Source organism: Homarus americanus, unplaced genomic scaffold, assembly GCF_018991925.1.
Source record: "Homarus americanus isolate GMGI-L3 unplaced genomic scaffold, GMGI_Hamer_2.0 scaffold24319, whole genome shotgun sequence".
Classification (NCBI taxonomy): Eukaryota; Metazoa; Arthropoda; class Malacostraca; order Decapoda; family Nephropidae; genus Homarus; species Homarus americanus.
The window spans coordinates 584,189-600,368 of record NW_024732443.1 but is presented as its reverse complement, the minus strand read 5'-3'; the positions used below and the strand labels follow the sequence as shown (position 1 = coordinate 600,368).

Below are 16,180 nucleotides of genomic sequence, written 5' to 3'. Positions count from 1 at the left end.
GGACTTTCATCTCTATATAGTTCATTAGATGGAGGTTTCACATCTAACGAACCCTTTATATAATGGACTTTCATCTCTATATAGTTCATTAGATGGAGTTTCACATCTAACGGACCTTTATATAATGGACTTTCATCTCTATATAGTTCATTAGATGGAGGTTTCACATCTAACGAACCCTTTATATAATGGACTTTCATCTCTATATAGTTCATTAGATGGAGGTTTCACATCTAACGAACCTTTATATAATGGACTTTCATCTCTATATAGTTCATTAGATAGGTTTCACGGACCCTTTATATAATGGACTTTCATCTCTATATAGTTCATTAGATGGAGGTTTCACATCTAACGAACCCTTTATATAATGGACTTTCATCTCTATAGTTTAGATGGGTTTCACATCTAATGGACCCTTTATATAATGGACTTTCATCTCTATATAGTTCATTAGATGGAGGTTTCACATCTAAGACCCTTTTATATAATGGACTTTTCATCTCTATATAGTTCATTAGATGGAGGTTTCACATCTACTGACCCTTTATATAATGGACTTTCATCTCTATATAGTTCATTAGATGGAGGTTTCATCTAAGGACCCTTTATATAATGGACTTTCATCTCTATATAGTTCATTGATGAGGTTTCATATCAACGAACCCTTTATATAATGGACTTCATCTCTATATAGTTCATTAGATGGGTTTATATCTAACGACCCATATAATGGACTTTCATCTCTATATAGTTCATTAGATGGGTTTCACATCTAACGGACCCTTTATATAATGGACTTTCATCTCTATATAGTTCATTAGATGGAGGTTTCACATCTAACTGACCCTCGATATAATGGACTTTCATCTCTATATAGTTCATTAGATGGAGGTTTAACTGTACAGTGTTCTTATCAACTATACTCTGTCAACTCATCAATTAACTATAAACTGTAGAAATTGACTAATGGTCGAGTCAGTTGTTCCGCTACTCAGTTGAATTTATTACCTTGTTGTATAAGATTTTTCACTTCAATTACTTGACATTAATCATCGGATAGAAAAAAAAATTGGTGGTAAATATTCTGGATGTAGTTTCACGAGTCAGTTAGCTGCCAAATCAGAGTCAATTAGCTGCATGAGTCAGTTAGCTGCCAAATTTACCATCGGAAAATAAAATCTTTCCTGAATTTGTGGATCTACCTAAAGTACATGAGTCAGTTAGCTGCCAAATCAGAGTCAGTTAGCTGCCAAATCAGAGTCAGTTTCCACAGTTTATAAAGACCGTTGGATGACACTCAAAACAAACTGAGGTCAATAGGTGTAAAAAAAATTAGTATTATCTCTTAGTAGTTAATGAATGATGATATTACCTCAAATGGTCTTTCCATAACAAGAGTACGATAAGAATAAGTCCCTATGAATATGTAATGGTTGATAGATTGGCATAATTATAAGCCTTGTGAGCTTAATTACCCTTAGTCGTTGAAGCTCGGTAATAACATTGTATTAGTCGTTGAAGCTCGGTAATAACATTGTCTTAGTTATTGAAGCTCAGTAATTACATTGTCTTAGTCGTTGAAGCTCGGTAATTACATTGTCACGACAGTTCTTCAAGAGTCAGAATAGATCGGGTTTGGGTGAGTGAGTATCCTGCCAGGGGGTGAGGTAAGGTCTTGTAGGTGACAGTGGGTATCCTGCCAGGGGGTGAGGTAAGGTCTTGTAGGTAGTAATACTGCTGACATTATGAAGTTTAAGGGATTTCCTATATAAAAAAAAAACCTTACCAGTTCATATAATCAATAAAAACTCCCAAATAAAAAAAAATATCATATCTTTTAATATTTGCGAGTTACTCTACGAGGCATCAGGTCAAAGAGGTCAGGTCAGGTCATTGCTATAGAGATTAATTGGTTTACTTAGTCTAGTATTAACAGCACAAGTTCAACCAAATCTATTCTGAATCTGGGAAAATAATCATAATTTTGTGTAATTATTTCCCACATAGAATCAAGAATTATTTCCCACATAGAATCAAGAATTATTTCCCACATAGAATCTTGAATTATTTCCCACAAAGAATCAAGAATTATTTCCCACATAGAATCAAGAATTATTTCCCACATAGAATCAAGAATTATTTCCCACATAGAATCAAGAATTATTTCCCACATAGAATCAAGAATTATTTCCCACATAGAATCAAGAATTATTTCCCACATAGAATCAAGAATTATTTCCCACAAAGAATCTTGAATTATTTCCCCCATATACAATGTTAAGTCCTTGTAATAATGCCAAATGCAGCCAATTTTTGTTTTTTTCAATATGGGCTAAATTAATCCATAGAGAAGTGAAGAATAATCGATGGTATTCTTACATGTTTAGTGAATAATTGCCTAGTACAGTAGTTAACCAAATTGAATGCTGAGGTATTGTATCAGTAAACCTTGAATAATAACTGTAGAAGGGAGAGTTAAACCACCCTATGTCCTAGTGGTAAATCTGACGCCATGAAGAATTGATGTTATGTTACGGGGATTTTGTTGCTTAGGTTAGGTTAGGTTAGGTTTAGGTTAGGTTAGGTTAGGTTAGGTTAGGTTAAGGTTAGGTTTAGGTTAGGTTTAGGTTTTGTAGTTAACATAAGAGATGAGTTTTAGACCATGGGAGCCAATTCATGGGTTTTCTGTACATACATACATACATACATACATATGTGAACACGGTATGTACACAGTCACATGCATACTCACACACACATCATAATACATGCATACTTGCTTGCTTGCAGTCCATCGAAGTGGATGACGACGTTGCTCCAGATGATTGATGAGTTATGTGTTATTCCTCTGATGCCACCGTAGATGACCATGGAGTCCAATCCTGGAGGCGCAGATCTTGTTGTATAGGTGATGGAGATGTTGTTCACTGAGAGGAATTATGCCTTGAGCCTCTGATGTCGTTGGGCTCGTTTAGTAGCTCTCTTTTGGTTCAGTGAGGTCTCAGGTGTTTCCGCTCCTCTATGGCATGTTGAGCGCCATAAGGAACAGTCTGAGGCTAGTTACTCCAGTGAAATTGGTTGGATGTTACAGCACTTGAGTAGAGTTTTAGAGTGGTCGTTATATCTCTTTTTCTGCCCTCCCGCCGACCGGTTTCCATGTGAGAGCTTGCCATATAATATTTGTCCTGGGAACCGGTGGTCTGGCATCCTGATAACATGTCCAAGCCAGCACAAGTGTCTTTTGGCTAGTATGGTTCAATGGTCGTGTGTGAGCGACGATATAGTTCTTCACGAGTCACTCTATCTCCCCAGGATATTCCAAAGATACGCTGAAGGCATCTAGTGTGGAAGTTTACCAGCATTTGGATATGGCGTTTGTAGGGCGTCCAGGTTTCTGAGGCATATAATAATGTAGATATACAGACCGCGAGATAAACTGCAGTCTTCGTTCCATATTTGAGGTCATTGTTGAGAAAGACTCTTGTTGTCAGACGTCCAAATGCAGCTGAGGCCAAATTGATTCTGGTTTGAATTTCCATATCCAGGGAGCAAGTGGGTGTGAGAGTGCTACCAAGGTACTTAAACTGGTTTACTATTTTGATAGGATCTCCAATTATGTAGAATTGTGATGCTTCTATTGGTGTAACAATGGGCTGGACAAAAGTCTCAGTCTTCTGGGTGTTAATTTGCAAACCAAGCGAGCTGTAAATACCAGAGATCAGGTCCAGTGCATGTTGCATAGATTCTCTGTTGTCATTACTGCACAGTCATCTGCATACTGTAGGCTTCCAGACGTCTAATATTAAAAGGCTACCGTCGAGACGGTACCGTATGCCCACACCTGCATCAGGCCCAAGGGCATTGTGTGAGAGTTGTGTTACAGCCAGCAAAAAGATGTTAAACAACGCAGGTGCCAGCACACAGCCCTGTTTTACGACCATTAGGACACTAAATGGTTCTGACCACACACCACCCACAAGTACCCGGGCTTGCATTCCATCATGCGTCTGGCGGAGGATGTTTAAAAACCTTGGTGGTACACCGACCCTCTCCACCATAGTCCATAACAGTTCTCCGTTTACTGTGTCGAAAGCCTTGGAGAGGTCAATGAAGGTGGTGTAAAGGTCTAGCTCTCGACTCCTTAATTAAATTTGCCTAGCTACAAAGATCATGTCCATTGTACTGCGATCCTTCCTAAATCCACATTGGGATTCAGGAAGAGTGTTCTCTGTTAGGTGTTGGATAAGTCTTGATAACATGACTTTTGACAGGATCTTGCCAGCAACTACAATGAGGGAGATGACCCTGCTGTTACCACAGATTGCTTTGTCACCTTTATTCTTATAGATTGTTATGATATTTGCATCTTTCCAATCCTGGGGGATGGTCTCTGTGGCCTATAGGGTGAGTAAGAGGCTATGGAGGCGTTCAGTCAGATGGGGACCTCCATGTTTGTAGATTTCAGCAGTAATGCCGTCAGGTCCAGGGCTCTTGTTGTTGCTGAGCCCTCGTATTGCAGTGTCTACTTCTTGTAGGAGTGGGGCTTCATCCAGGAGGTGCAGGGTCGGCATGGGTGGGATGTTATCCTGTGCTGTAGGTGTTATTGGATTGATTTGATTTAGAAGTGTGCTGAAGTGCTCAGCCCATCTTACTGCAATCATTTATTGCTTTTGTAGAGTGTGGTGCCATCTAAAGATCTTACTGGCGTGATATTTCTTCTTTGTGGACCATAAATGGACTTAACTGCCTCATAGAAGCCGTATGTGTTATTGACATCAGCAAAGGCTTGAATTTCTTGTGCTTTTTTTACCCAGCAGTCATTTTCCATGATGCGTAACAGTCTTTGTGTTTCTGACCTGATGTTGGTTAACCTGTCCCTCAGTGTTTGTGATTAAGGATTTGATAGCACTACATCGTGGGCTATTTTTTTGGTTTTGAGAAGATCATGGATGGTAGGTGAGTTCTCATCAGACCAGTCCTCATGTCGGTTTTTAGAAAAGCCAAGTGTTTCCATTACAGCTTCACTCATTGCAGTATTCAACTCTTTCCAGCCATCTTCCACAGTGCCAGGTTCCATAATTTCATGAGCTGGGAGTTTTTTGGTGATCTTGTTTTTTAATGAGTTAGAGGATTCAGGATTACTGAGGGTTTTGATGTGAAGTTTATGACTGGGGCCTTGCCTCAGGTGTTGGGGTCGAATTATGCAAATCCTGAATCTTATTAGCCTATTGCCCATGCCACAGTCTGCACCCCCTCGTGGCTCATGTGATTTGCACCTCCTTTAGGTCATCTTGGCTACTAATAACATAGTCAAGGAGGTGCCAGTGGTTTGATCGAGGATGTTTTCATGAGGTATTGTATTTGGTTTTCATCTTGAACCAGGTGTTAGTGATCGTAAGATTGTATTCTGACCACAGTGTAAGGAGTCGGAGTACGTTGTTGTTCATCTTCCCTACTCCATGCTTGCCCAGAACTTTGTCCCATGTTTCATAATTTGAGCCAACTTTAGCATTGAAATCCTCTAAAAGAAGAATTTTGTCAGTTGGTGGTGCATTCGTAAGAGCAGTTTCCAATATACCATAGAAGCGGTCTTTTGTTTCTTCATTAGCATCAAGAGTCAGTGCATAAGAGCTGAAGATGGTCGACCTTTGACCAGAGGGATGCGCCATGTCATGAGCCTTTCGTTTATTCCAGCAGGCGTCTCAGGGATGTGGCAAAGGGGTGATGTTTTGACAGAGAAACGCACCCCATAGTCACGGCGCGTGTCTTCTGGGAGCCCCCACCAGAAAAAAGATGTAGCCCTCACCCACTTCCGTCAGCGAGTCCTCCCCACTCAGTCGGGTTTCACTAAGAGCAGCAATATCTATGTTATATCTCTTGAGTTCATTAGCGACCAGGGCAGTTCTTCTCCTTGGTCTTTCTATCTCCCCTCCGTCCAATAAGGTTCTGACATTCCAGGTAGCAATATTAAGTTCTTTCTTAATCTGATTATTTTGATCGTTTCGACTGCATTATGGGATGACTCGACGGCTGCAGCGGGCCACCCCAACAAGTCAGACAGCATTTGTTTGGGACCACCTTTTCGAGGTCCCTCCGTTAGGAAGCAGTTGGGATCCGCTTGTCATGATGGAAGCTGCCGAAGAGACACACTGCCCTGTCCCATGTCTCAGCGACCATCACTCCACCACCGCCTACGTGCAGGTCGGAGCTAAACACTTCCAGTCACACCCTTGACCTGTGCCCCCACTCGTTCCCATCGTCATAGGTCTTTTCGAGATGATGATGATGAGATGATGAGGGTGGTTGGAGCAAAGGGCCTGCGCAATGAGTGGATTTTGAGTGGGGATGATGGAGCGCAAACACCATTCCCACTACCTTGACCTCCCCCAGCAACTGTCGGTGGCATAGGAGACCCATGACGACCGACTGCTGAGCGGGGTCGCAGGAGTCTGCCGAGAATGCGGTTTATTGCGCTTCGCCTATTGCGTGACTCCAAACACAGTTTTTTCGTTAGGGGTTGACTCCCGTAGTCTTGCACTTTACCAGTTAACCCACAAGACAGTGGGACGGGTTGGTGGGTGCCAGGACTTGTCCACACGCCAGTGGGCCAGCACACCGCACCTCTGGGGCCCCCTGTTGCTCCGAGATCCCCTACTGTATTAGCCTGGGTCGCTAGACAACCAGTTACCGTGTGCTGCCACGAGGAGGCTCAGTAGGAGTCTTTGCAATGGAGAGGCTGTGTACTGGCAGGAGAAGACTGACTCGGAGCTGCTGTCCCGTTCACCACAAGCACTTGTCAGTGGCAATAGCTGAAAGCGAGAGATAACAAGCAGAGCCGTGCACCTCAACACTATCTTAGTGCTACTATACGAGACGCATCACATTACACACACACACACACATCATAATAACTTTTAACCTCTGACCTGACCTGACCTAACCTAATTAACAAGAGGGTCAGCTACATTATACCATAGAAAAATAATTTGTAAAGTAGCCCATTGAGTAAATCTTATATTGAAATTATAGTTAATAAAATTAGGCCATAAAATTTATTGCTATATCAGGAATATTATGTGAGATACAGTTAAACCTCAATATAATGGACTTTTATCTCTATATAGTTCGTTAAATAGAGGTTTAACTGTATTTGAGTTTTATTGTAAGGTAATTAAGTAGTTAATAGTTTGTTATAGTATTGTACAGTGGAGCAGAGTGGTCTGGTTTAGTGGTTTTAGTACGACTGTTTAGAATGTGATAGGTAAGCTTAATCTTCTAAGCTTATCTGTATAATGTTCATATATCACTTATTTGTAGGTTAGGTTAGGTTGTGTTCAAAGGTTCCATAATTGAAGTCTTAGGTGGCAATCAGGGTTAACATTCATAGAGCTGACTGATGCTGCAAATGTATGAGATAATGGAGGAGGCTTTAGGCTTATAGATTAAGGTGATAGACTAAGCTTATAGATTAAGCTTATAGATTAAGCTGATAGATTAAGCTTCAACGGTTATGTAGAGTTACTCTCATAATTCTAACTGTGCTTTCATCTGTGCTTGTCAGCTTAACCACTTGAGTACAGCCACAACCACTTGAGTACGTTGACTTAACCTCTCGAGTACGTTGACTTAACCTCTCGAGTACGTTGACTCAACCTCTCCAAAATACTTCCGTCCGAAGAGCTACGATTTGAATAGAATTAATAACGTACTCGATGGGGTTATGTCGTCGTACTCAAGGGGGTTATGACGTCGTACTCAAGGGGTTATAGATGTACTCATGTTAGTGTGCAAACTTTCTCCCCTTCAAGGATATAATCGATGTCGGTGGCTCCACATTTTATTTCCATCACGAGAGGACTGAGACGGACCCCTTGGCCAGGGAGGAGGCCAGGAGGTCAGTTTCTCGCAGTGACAGCAAGGGTAAAGGAGACTCAGAGATGCTTAAGAAACTGTTGAGGAAGGAGAGTAAAGGAGTGGATAAGATCAAGGATGAGAAGAGAATGTCAGATGGGAAGTCTGAAACAAAGGTGGAGTTTATGAAGGTCCTGGGACGGAAGGAGAGTAGAGGGATGGAGAGTGAGAAGGAAGAGAGAGATGAGGGGGAGTTTCTTATGGTGAAGAAGGCGAGCGAGGGCACCGGCCGGGCGGAGACGGAGGAAGAAGGTCTCGGCGACGACGGAGACGAGCCCTCGGTCGGCCTGGAGTTGAGAGTCGACCAACCGAGGTCGAGATCCGTCACTCCCGAGCATCAGTCCAGAGTCGAGTTTGACGACGGCAGGACGAACAACAACGATTCTAAGCGACATTCTCGCTTCAGGCTGAAGGAACAACTGACAAAGCTCGATGCCAGGTTGAGGAAGGCGTTCTCCTCGGAACAGACCGCCGCCCTAGAGAACAATTCAGACTTGTACGCGGATGAAATTGCCGTCATCGGGCCCGACGGGGAGGTGAAGGAGAGAGAAATGGAAGCTACGGCCGACGACAAAACCGATGACTACGACGATACTGAAGAGGCGGAGGAGGTGAGGGAGGACTACGAGGAAGGTGAAGAGAGGGACACCTTAGATAAGAGGTCCGGCATTCTCTCGGTGAGTCCCTGGATAAGTCCCAGAGGAACCCCAAAGACCAGTCCCAGACCGACACCGAGCCCCATAGACGAGGCCAAGATCATCCAACAAGATCTCGGGGTGATGGAACAAAACGCCGAGGAAGGAGCCGATCGAAAATCCGCTCTGGCACTCTTCGACAAGGACGGCAACCCAGTCCCTCCGCCGAGGCGTAAAGTACGACTGTCGGAGGCCAAACAGAAGAGCAGTAAGGGATCCCTCAACAGCTACGACTCCAGCGTCTCCCAGGGCACCGCCGGACCTCCGTCGGATTCACCCGTAGAGAAGGACGAGAGTTCCTCCGACCGCCGGAGACACTCTCACAAGGCCCAGGGTTCGGACGTCACCCCCGTTCAGACTCCCGGCCACCTCGTAGCCACGCCGGCCAACGTAACTAGTCCAAACAGCAAAGGAGCGTTCAAGACTTTTGTCAGCCACATCACCAAGAGAGGGTCGTCACACGCACTGCAGGGTATGTTGTTTTGTTCTCCTCCGGGCGCGGCCAAGACACTGTTACCTCTGTGTGTGTTGGTCCTCTCTGCTAACACTGTAAACTAACAAAGTACGACTGGATCTCACTTTGAAATCAATTACCCAAATTTATAAAGATTTGTTTAACAGGTACAGTACAGTAGAGTTTTGTGTTGGAACATTAAAATAATCTAATAGAGTAAAGAGAGTGTGCAGTGTGTAATGGTATCTTAGCTTGACCCGAGGCCGACCCACGGGACTATTGATGAGACGCTGTTGTGCTGCAGCGTTGAGGGTGATAAATATTGTCTCGCCAGTAATGATCTGCCATATCATTACAAACAAGATGGTTTACCCACAACATAATCTTCATGTTTTATTTTGGGTGGGGGAGGGGGGGGGTTATATTGTGCCTCACCTGCCAGGGTATATGATCAATTGTTAGTTTCATCTGGACGACGACTATTGAAACCCGATGTACAATTTTCTCTCATTAATCTTGACTTAGGAATTACTCACATTATCTCAGAAGAATATAAACACCCTGACTTAAAGCCTTTACGTGGAGATGGTCTGAATATTTCTACTACCACTGTAACATTGTCCTCACCTGACGGCACACACCAAGGAATGACGACTCTTATTATTCAATCGATCTCCCCGAAAATTTGTAAGGCTGTGTATTTGTGCGTGTACATTATTCCAAGATGTTCTGTACATGGGGTTTCATTATGTACACCCAGACATGTATTTTTGTTGTGGTAAACCATCTTGTTCGAAGCATTAAGGAACAAATGATTTTTAGCAATTTATAATGTTGATCTGTTAACCAAGGCTTCATCTAGCCAGAGTCATCGGCCTCTCGAACAATGCCAAATAACACACGCCATATTTTATTAACACCCGATGTCAATGGGGGAATCGATCAACAGACGCACCCCAAGACGGAAGCTTAGTCCGAAACAGACATACAAACCCGACCCCCAGATACAAAACCGAGGGGGACAAACACCCTATGGAAAGGAGTCGAATAATATTGTGAAAAGCCATAACCACGGATGTCTATGTCTCACGGGGTCTTGGGCGCAGGGGAGGCTTGCTTACACTTCTTTATGGTATCTCACAAACTAACGGCCGCATGATGTATATATATATATATTGTAGTGAGCACCTGCATTCACCTCTCAGTCATGGAGTGTTTTGTTGGAGGTTTTGTTTTGATAAGAATTTGTGGCGAGTGTTGTTGTTGTTTTTTTTAATGTTGGTCATGGGGTCGTGTGTGTGTGTGTGTGTCAATGTAAAGCAAACACATACATACATACATACATACATACACATTTAACTTGACATGATCTAAATTTTTTTAATCCTTTGCAGAAAACACACACACACACACACACACACACACACATACACACACACACACACACACACACACACACACACACACACACACACACACACACACCTTTGAAAAACAACATCACGTGACCTCTAACCCCCCCCATGTGACCCCATAGTTGCTTTCGAGGGATTTGTTTATTCATATTGAAGTCAAAATCTGAAATGGACCACTATCAAGGGATTGCTTGTGTAGAGGATAGGTTAGGGTTACGTAAGGGTTATGTTAGGTTACGTTAGGGTTATGTTAGAGGTTCGTTCATCCTTGGGTCATTGGGTTAGGTTACGTTAGAGTTATGTTAGGGGTTCGATCATCCTTGGGTCACTGATGTAAGATGTCTGATGATCTTAGTTATTCATGAAATACTGTACAGTCGCTATGTTTTCCATTTTCTCATTGGTACATACTGGTTGGGATTGATACATACTCTACTATGTAAAATAATACATGGTGTATAGTGTGTTGTATAACCTGCGCTGGTTTTAGCCGTACGGACCTCTAGTATTGGGGACACTGGTTTCATTATTTACAACCAGTTTGTATAGCGACCCCTAGAGTTATATGAATGACCCCTTGTGTATGGGGTCACCTCTGAGCTGAATAAAATCATCTTGCATTGGGGTGTTCCTTTGCCATAAAATGTCCAGTATGGTAATCCTTTGAGTCCCGAAGGGTTAAATAACTATCAAAGGGTTAAATAGCCATCAAAGGGTTAAATAGCCATCAAATGGTTAAATAGCCATCAAAGGGTTAAATAGCCATCAAAGGGTTAAAGCATCATCATCAAAGGGTTAAAACAGCATCATCAAAGGGTTAAATCGTCATCATCAAAGGGTTAAAGCATCATCAAAGGGTTAAAACAGCATCATCAAAGGGTTAAATCATCATCAAAGGGTTAAATCATCATTAAAGGGTTACGCAAATCCCGAAAGCATTTTGTCACATAAACCTATTAACTCTCTCCATTAACTTAAGGAGATACACTATTATATTTTATTTTAACCATTGATAAAAGAAACATAAATACTCCCGTAATGTCGGTCTATTTAAGTGCTCCATGACTCGTGAATGCTTCTGCTGCACCATGCACATATTTCTACAGTATTTAGGGAAAGACGCACTACAGTATATACACACACTTTCTGTAGATGAGGATTGTCTTGTCTTGTCTAAGGGATCGTGATTTAATATCTCATTTTTCCCCCCCCCTCACTTAGATGATATGATGCCTTGTGTTTTGAAAGGTTTGTTAATTACACTTTTACTAATGTTTCTTTATTATTATTATTGTTATCATCTTCCGGGTGATATGAAGTATTCGTCGTATATTTAATATCTTTGGTAAGTGTGTTATTTATTATCTTAGGTGATTTTTTTTTTTTGTAATATCATTGGCATTTAGAGAATCCCTGTAAATTATCATGTTCTTTAACCGCTATTCCTCGTTCTGTCCTCTCCCACGCTGCATCGTAGAGGGATGTATCGGATTCTTCCTCCCCAGTTTCTACGTCCTCTTGCCACACCCCCGCTACTACGTCCACTACAGCGCCCCCCCCAAACTGCTCCAACTCTCCACCCAACGCCACCAGCACTGTAAATAACGCAAACACCAACATGTCTAACACGAATTGCAATGGAGACCGCAGTTGCCTTAAATTTTTTAGAAGTCCATTCATAATCATTGGTAAATATTGGAGTGTAAGAATAAGTAGTAGATTCTTGGTGGCTTGGAAGAATGAATAACTAAGACATGGCGCTGTAGAACTTGTTGTGAAGGGGCAGATGCTTGCTGGAGGATTGTAGGTGGGCTAGCTACAGTCCTCGTGGATAAGCTGGGGATGTTTAGACCTAAGCTGAGGGTTATTGAATCCTAAGTTGGGGTGTGTAATCCTAAGATGGGGTTTAGTTTTAAGCTAGGGGGTTGTCTAATCCTATATTAGGGTTGTTTAATCCTGAGAGGGTGTTGAATTTTAAGCTTGGGTATTCAATCCTAAGCTGAGGTGTTCAATCCTAAGCTGAAGTGTTCAATCCTAAGCTGAAGTGTTCAATCTTAAGAGGGTGTTTAATCCTAACCTTGGGTGTTTAATCCTAAACTTGGGTGTTTAATCCTAAGCTGAAGTGTTCAATCTTAAGAGGGTGTTTAATCCTAAGCTTGGGTGTTTAATCCAAAGCTTGGGTGTTTAATCCTAAGCTGAAGTGTTCAATGTTAAGAGGGTGTTTAATCCTAAGCTTGGGTGTTGAATCCTAAGCTTGGGTGTTTAATCCTAAGCTTGGGTGTTGAATCCTAAGCTTGGGTGTTTAATACTAAGCTGAAGTGTTCAATCTTAAGAGGGTGTTTAATCCTAAGCTTGGGTGTTGAATCCTAAGCTTGGGTGTTGAATCCTAAGCTTGGGTGTTGAATCCTAAGCTTTGGTGTTGAATCCTAAGCTGGGGTGTTTAATCCTAAGCTGGGAATTGCCCTGACTACAAGCCTAAAACACAAACAACTTCAGTTTTATATCATAGAACACAGTCATTAACAGTTCAATATTCTTCCCCTTCAGTTTTATATCATAGGTCACAGTCATTAACAGTTCAATATTCTTCCCCTTCAGTTTTATATCATAGGTCACAGTCATTAACAGTTCAATATTCTTCCCCTTCAGTTTTATATCATAGAACACAGTCATTAACAGTTCAATATTCTTCCCCTTCAGTTTTATATCATAGAACACAGTCATTAACAGTTCAATATTCTTCCCCTTCAGTTTTATATCATAGGTCACAGTCATTAACAGTTCAATATTCTTCCCCTTCAGTTTTATATCATAGAACACAGTCATTAACAGTTCAATATTCTTCCCCTTCAGTTTTATATCATAGAACACAGTCATTAACAGTTCAATATTCTTCCCCTTCAGTTTTATATCATAGAACACAGTCATTAACAGTTCAATATTCTTCCCCTTCAGTTTTATATCATAGAACACAGTCATTAACAGTTCAATATTCTTCCCCTTCAGTTTTATATCATAGAACACAGTCATTAACAGTTCAATATTCTTCCCCTTCAGTTTTATATCATAGAACACAGTCATTAACAGTTCAATATTCTTCCCCTTCAGTTTTATATCATAGAACACAGTCATTAACAGTTCAATATTCTTCCCCTTCAGTTTTATATCATAGAACACAGTCATTAACAGTTCAATATTCTTCCCCTTCAGTTTTATATCATAGGAGACAGTCATTAACAGTTCAATATTCTTCCCCTTCAGTTTTATATCATAGAACACAGTCATTAACAGTTCAATATTCTTCCCCTTCAGTTTTATATCATAGGTCACAGTCATTAACAGTTCAATATTCTTCCCCTTCAGTTTTATATCATAGAACACAGTCATTAACAGTTCAATATTCTTCCCCTTCAGTTTTATATCATAGAACACAGTCATTAACAGTTCAATATTCTTCCCCTTCAGTTTTATATCATAGAACACAGTCATTAACAGTTCAATATTCTTCCCCTTCAGTTTTATATCATAGAACACAGTCATTAACAGTTCAATATTCTTCCCCTTCAGTTTTATATCATAGGACACAGTCATTAACAGTTCAATATTCTTCCCCTTCAGTTTTATATCATAGAACACAGTCATTAACAGTTCAATATTCTTCCCCTTCAGTTTTATATCATAGAACACAGTCATTAACAGTTCAATATTCTTCCCCTTCAGTTTTATATCATAGAACACAGTCATTAACAGTTCAATATTCTTCCCCTTCAGTTTTATATCATAGAACACAGTCATTAACAGTTCAATATTCTTCCCCTTCAGTTTTATATCATAGAACACAGTCATTAACAGTTCAATATTCTTCCCCTTCAGTTTTATATCATAGGAACAGTCATTAACAGTTCAATATTCTTCCCCTTCAGTTTTATATCATAGAACACAGTCATTAACAGTTCAATATTCTTCCCCTTCAGTTTTATATCATAGAACACAGTCATTAACAGTTCAATATTCTTCCCCTTCAGTTTTATATCATAGAACACAGTCATTAACAGTTCAATATTCTTCCCCTTTTTTATATCATAGAACACAGTCATTAACAGTTCAATATTCTTCCCCTTCAGTTTTATATCATAGGTCACAGTCATTAACAGTTCAATATTCTTCCCCTTCAGTTTTATATCATAGAACACAGTCATTAACAGTTCAATATTCTTCCCCTTCAGTTTTATATCATAGAACACAGTCATTAACAGTTCAATATTCTTCCCCTTCAGTTTTATATCATAGAACACAGTCATTAACAGTTCAATATTCTTCCCCTTCAGTTTTATATCATAGAACACAGTCATTAACAGTTCAATATTCTTCCCCTTCAGTTTTATATCATAGAACACAGTCATTAACAGTTCAATATTCTTCTCCTTCAGTTTTATATCATAGAACACAGTCATTAACAGTTCAATATTCTTCCCCTTCAGTTTTATATCATAGAACACAGTCATTAACAGTTCAATATTCTTCCCCTTCAGTTTTATATCATAGGTCACAGTCATTAACAGTTCAATATTCTTCCCCTTCAGATATATAATAAAACAATATTATTGAATCATTGTGGAGAAGAGCAAGAGATGAACGCCTTGAGGTATCCCCCGGGGCTTATCTGCGATGACTGTAGTGTAGTTAGGTATCTTTTTTAGTAGCATCTATAAACACGAGTACAGTACAGTAGTCCGCTGATAACAGGGTTTTTGCTGTGTGTTTTAGGAGGAAGACTCAGCTCTAACCTGATGTAAGCAGGAGGTGGATGATATACGATACAGTACAGTAGACTTACAGTGTTCAGTACAGATACAATATTTAAACATTAATTATTGTCGACAACTGTTGATAGAGATTTATTCCAGAAGTCATTTGTACCGGCGCAGATGTCAGTTGAAGCTGCCGGATCAAGCTGAAAACCCTGTAATAAGCTTAACTTGGCCTTCCTTGTGTAGTGGTATATATATATATAATCCTCTGCTGTAAAGGCTTCTTAGGGTAAAGTACTTGTAAATAACTTAAAAGAGTTACCTAGATAGATGTCTGTCTTGCTCTTGGTCAACAAGTTCCAATTTTCATAACCGGATTCAAAATTTTTCCGTTGCGTGTGTTGTCGTCGTCGCCACGGAGACAACACACGGATGGAGATCGCTGCTTGGCCACGAAGGAGAGAGAGAGAGAGAGAGAGAGAGAGAGAGAGAGAGAGAGAGAGAGAGAGTGTGTGTGTACCTCATGATCACCAAAAGTTGTAAACACGACCACCTTAACTCTCTCTTAGTCTTCCTGCCTTCGTGGATCGCCGGTCATAATTAGAGTTACTATAAAATTCAATTAACTTTATGTAAATTTTATAAACAGTTATATTATTGTTAAAACTGTCAGCCTGTTGTGGTTACCAAGTTCAGAAGGCTTTGTAGTTTTGGAAATGGAATGTGGAACTAGCTAACTGGTGTAACTTATCGGTAATTGTCTCAAGTCAGCGGCCGCCTTCAAACACCGCAAGATTGATGAAAATTTCTCACCACTAAAATATCCATAGAATTACCTCAGTTATCTCACACAGAATATATTGTACACCTTATTCCAACAGCAAAATATTTTCTCTTTGTCAGTGTTTCATATTCTATTTCATGTTTTATGAAGTATAACTGTAGGAGGTT

General features: G+C 40.7%; 1 protein-coding gene across 3 annotated transcripts in view; it reads left to right on the top strand.

The window, feature by feature from the left end:
- Nucleotides 1–16,180, top strand: part of LOC121868878 (syntaxin-binding protein 5-like) — a 76,229-nt gene that overhangs the window by 10,513 nt on the left and 49,536 nt on the right. For all 3 annotated transcript variants that reach the window (XM_042369872.1, XM_042369870.1, XM_042369869.1), the window contains exon 3: nucleotides 7,812–9,081. In XM_042369872.1, coding sequence (XP_042225806.1) covers nucleotides 7,812–9,081 — 1,270 coding nt within the window. The remainder of the gene's footprint in view (nucleotides 1–7,811; nucleotides 9,082–16,180) is intronic.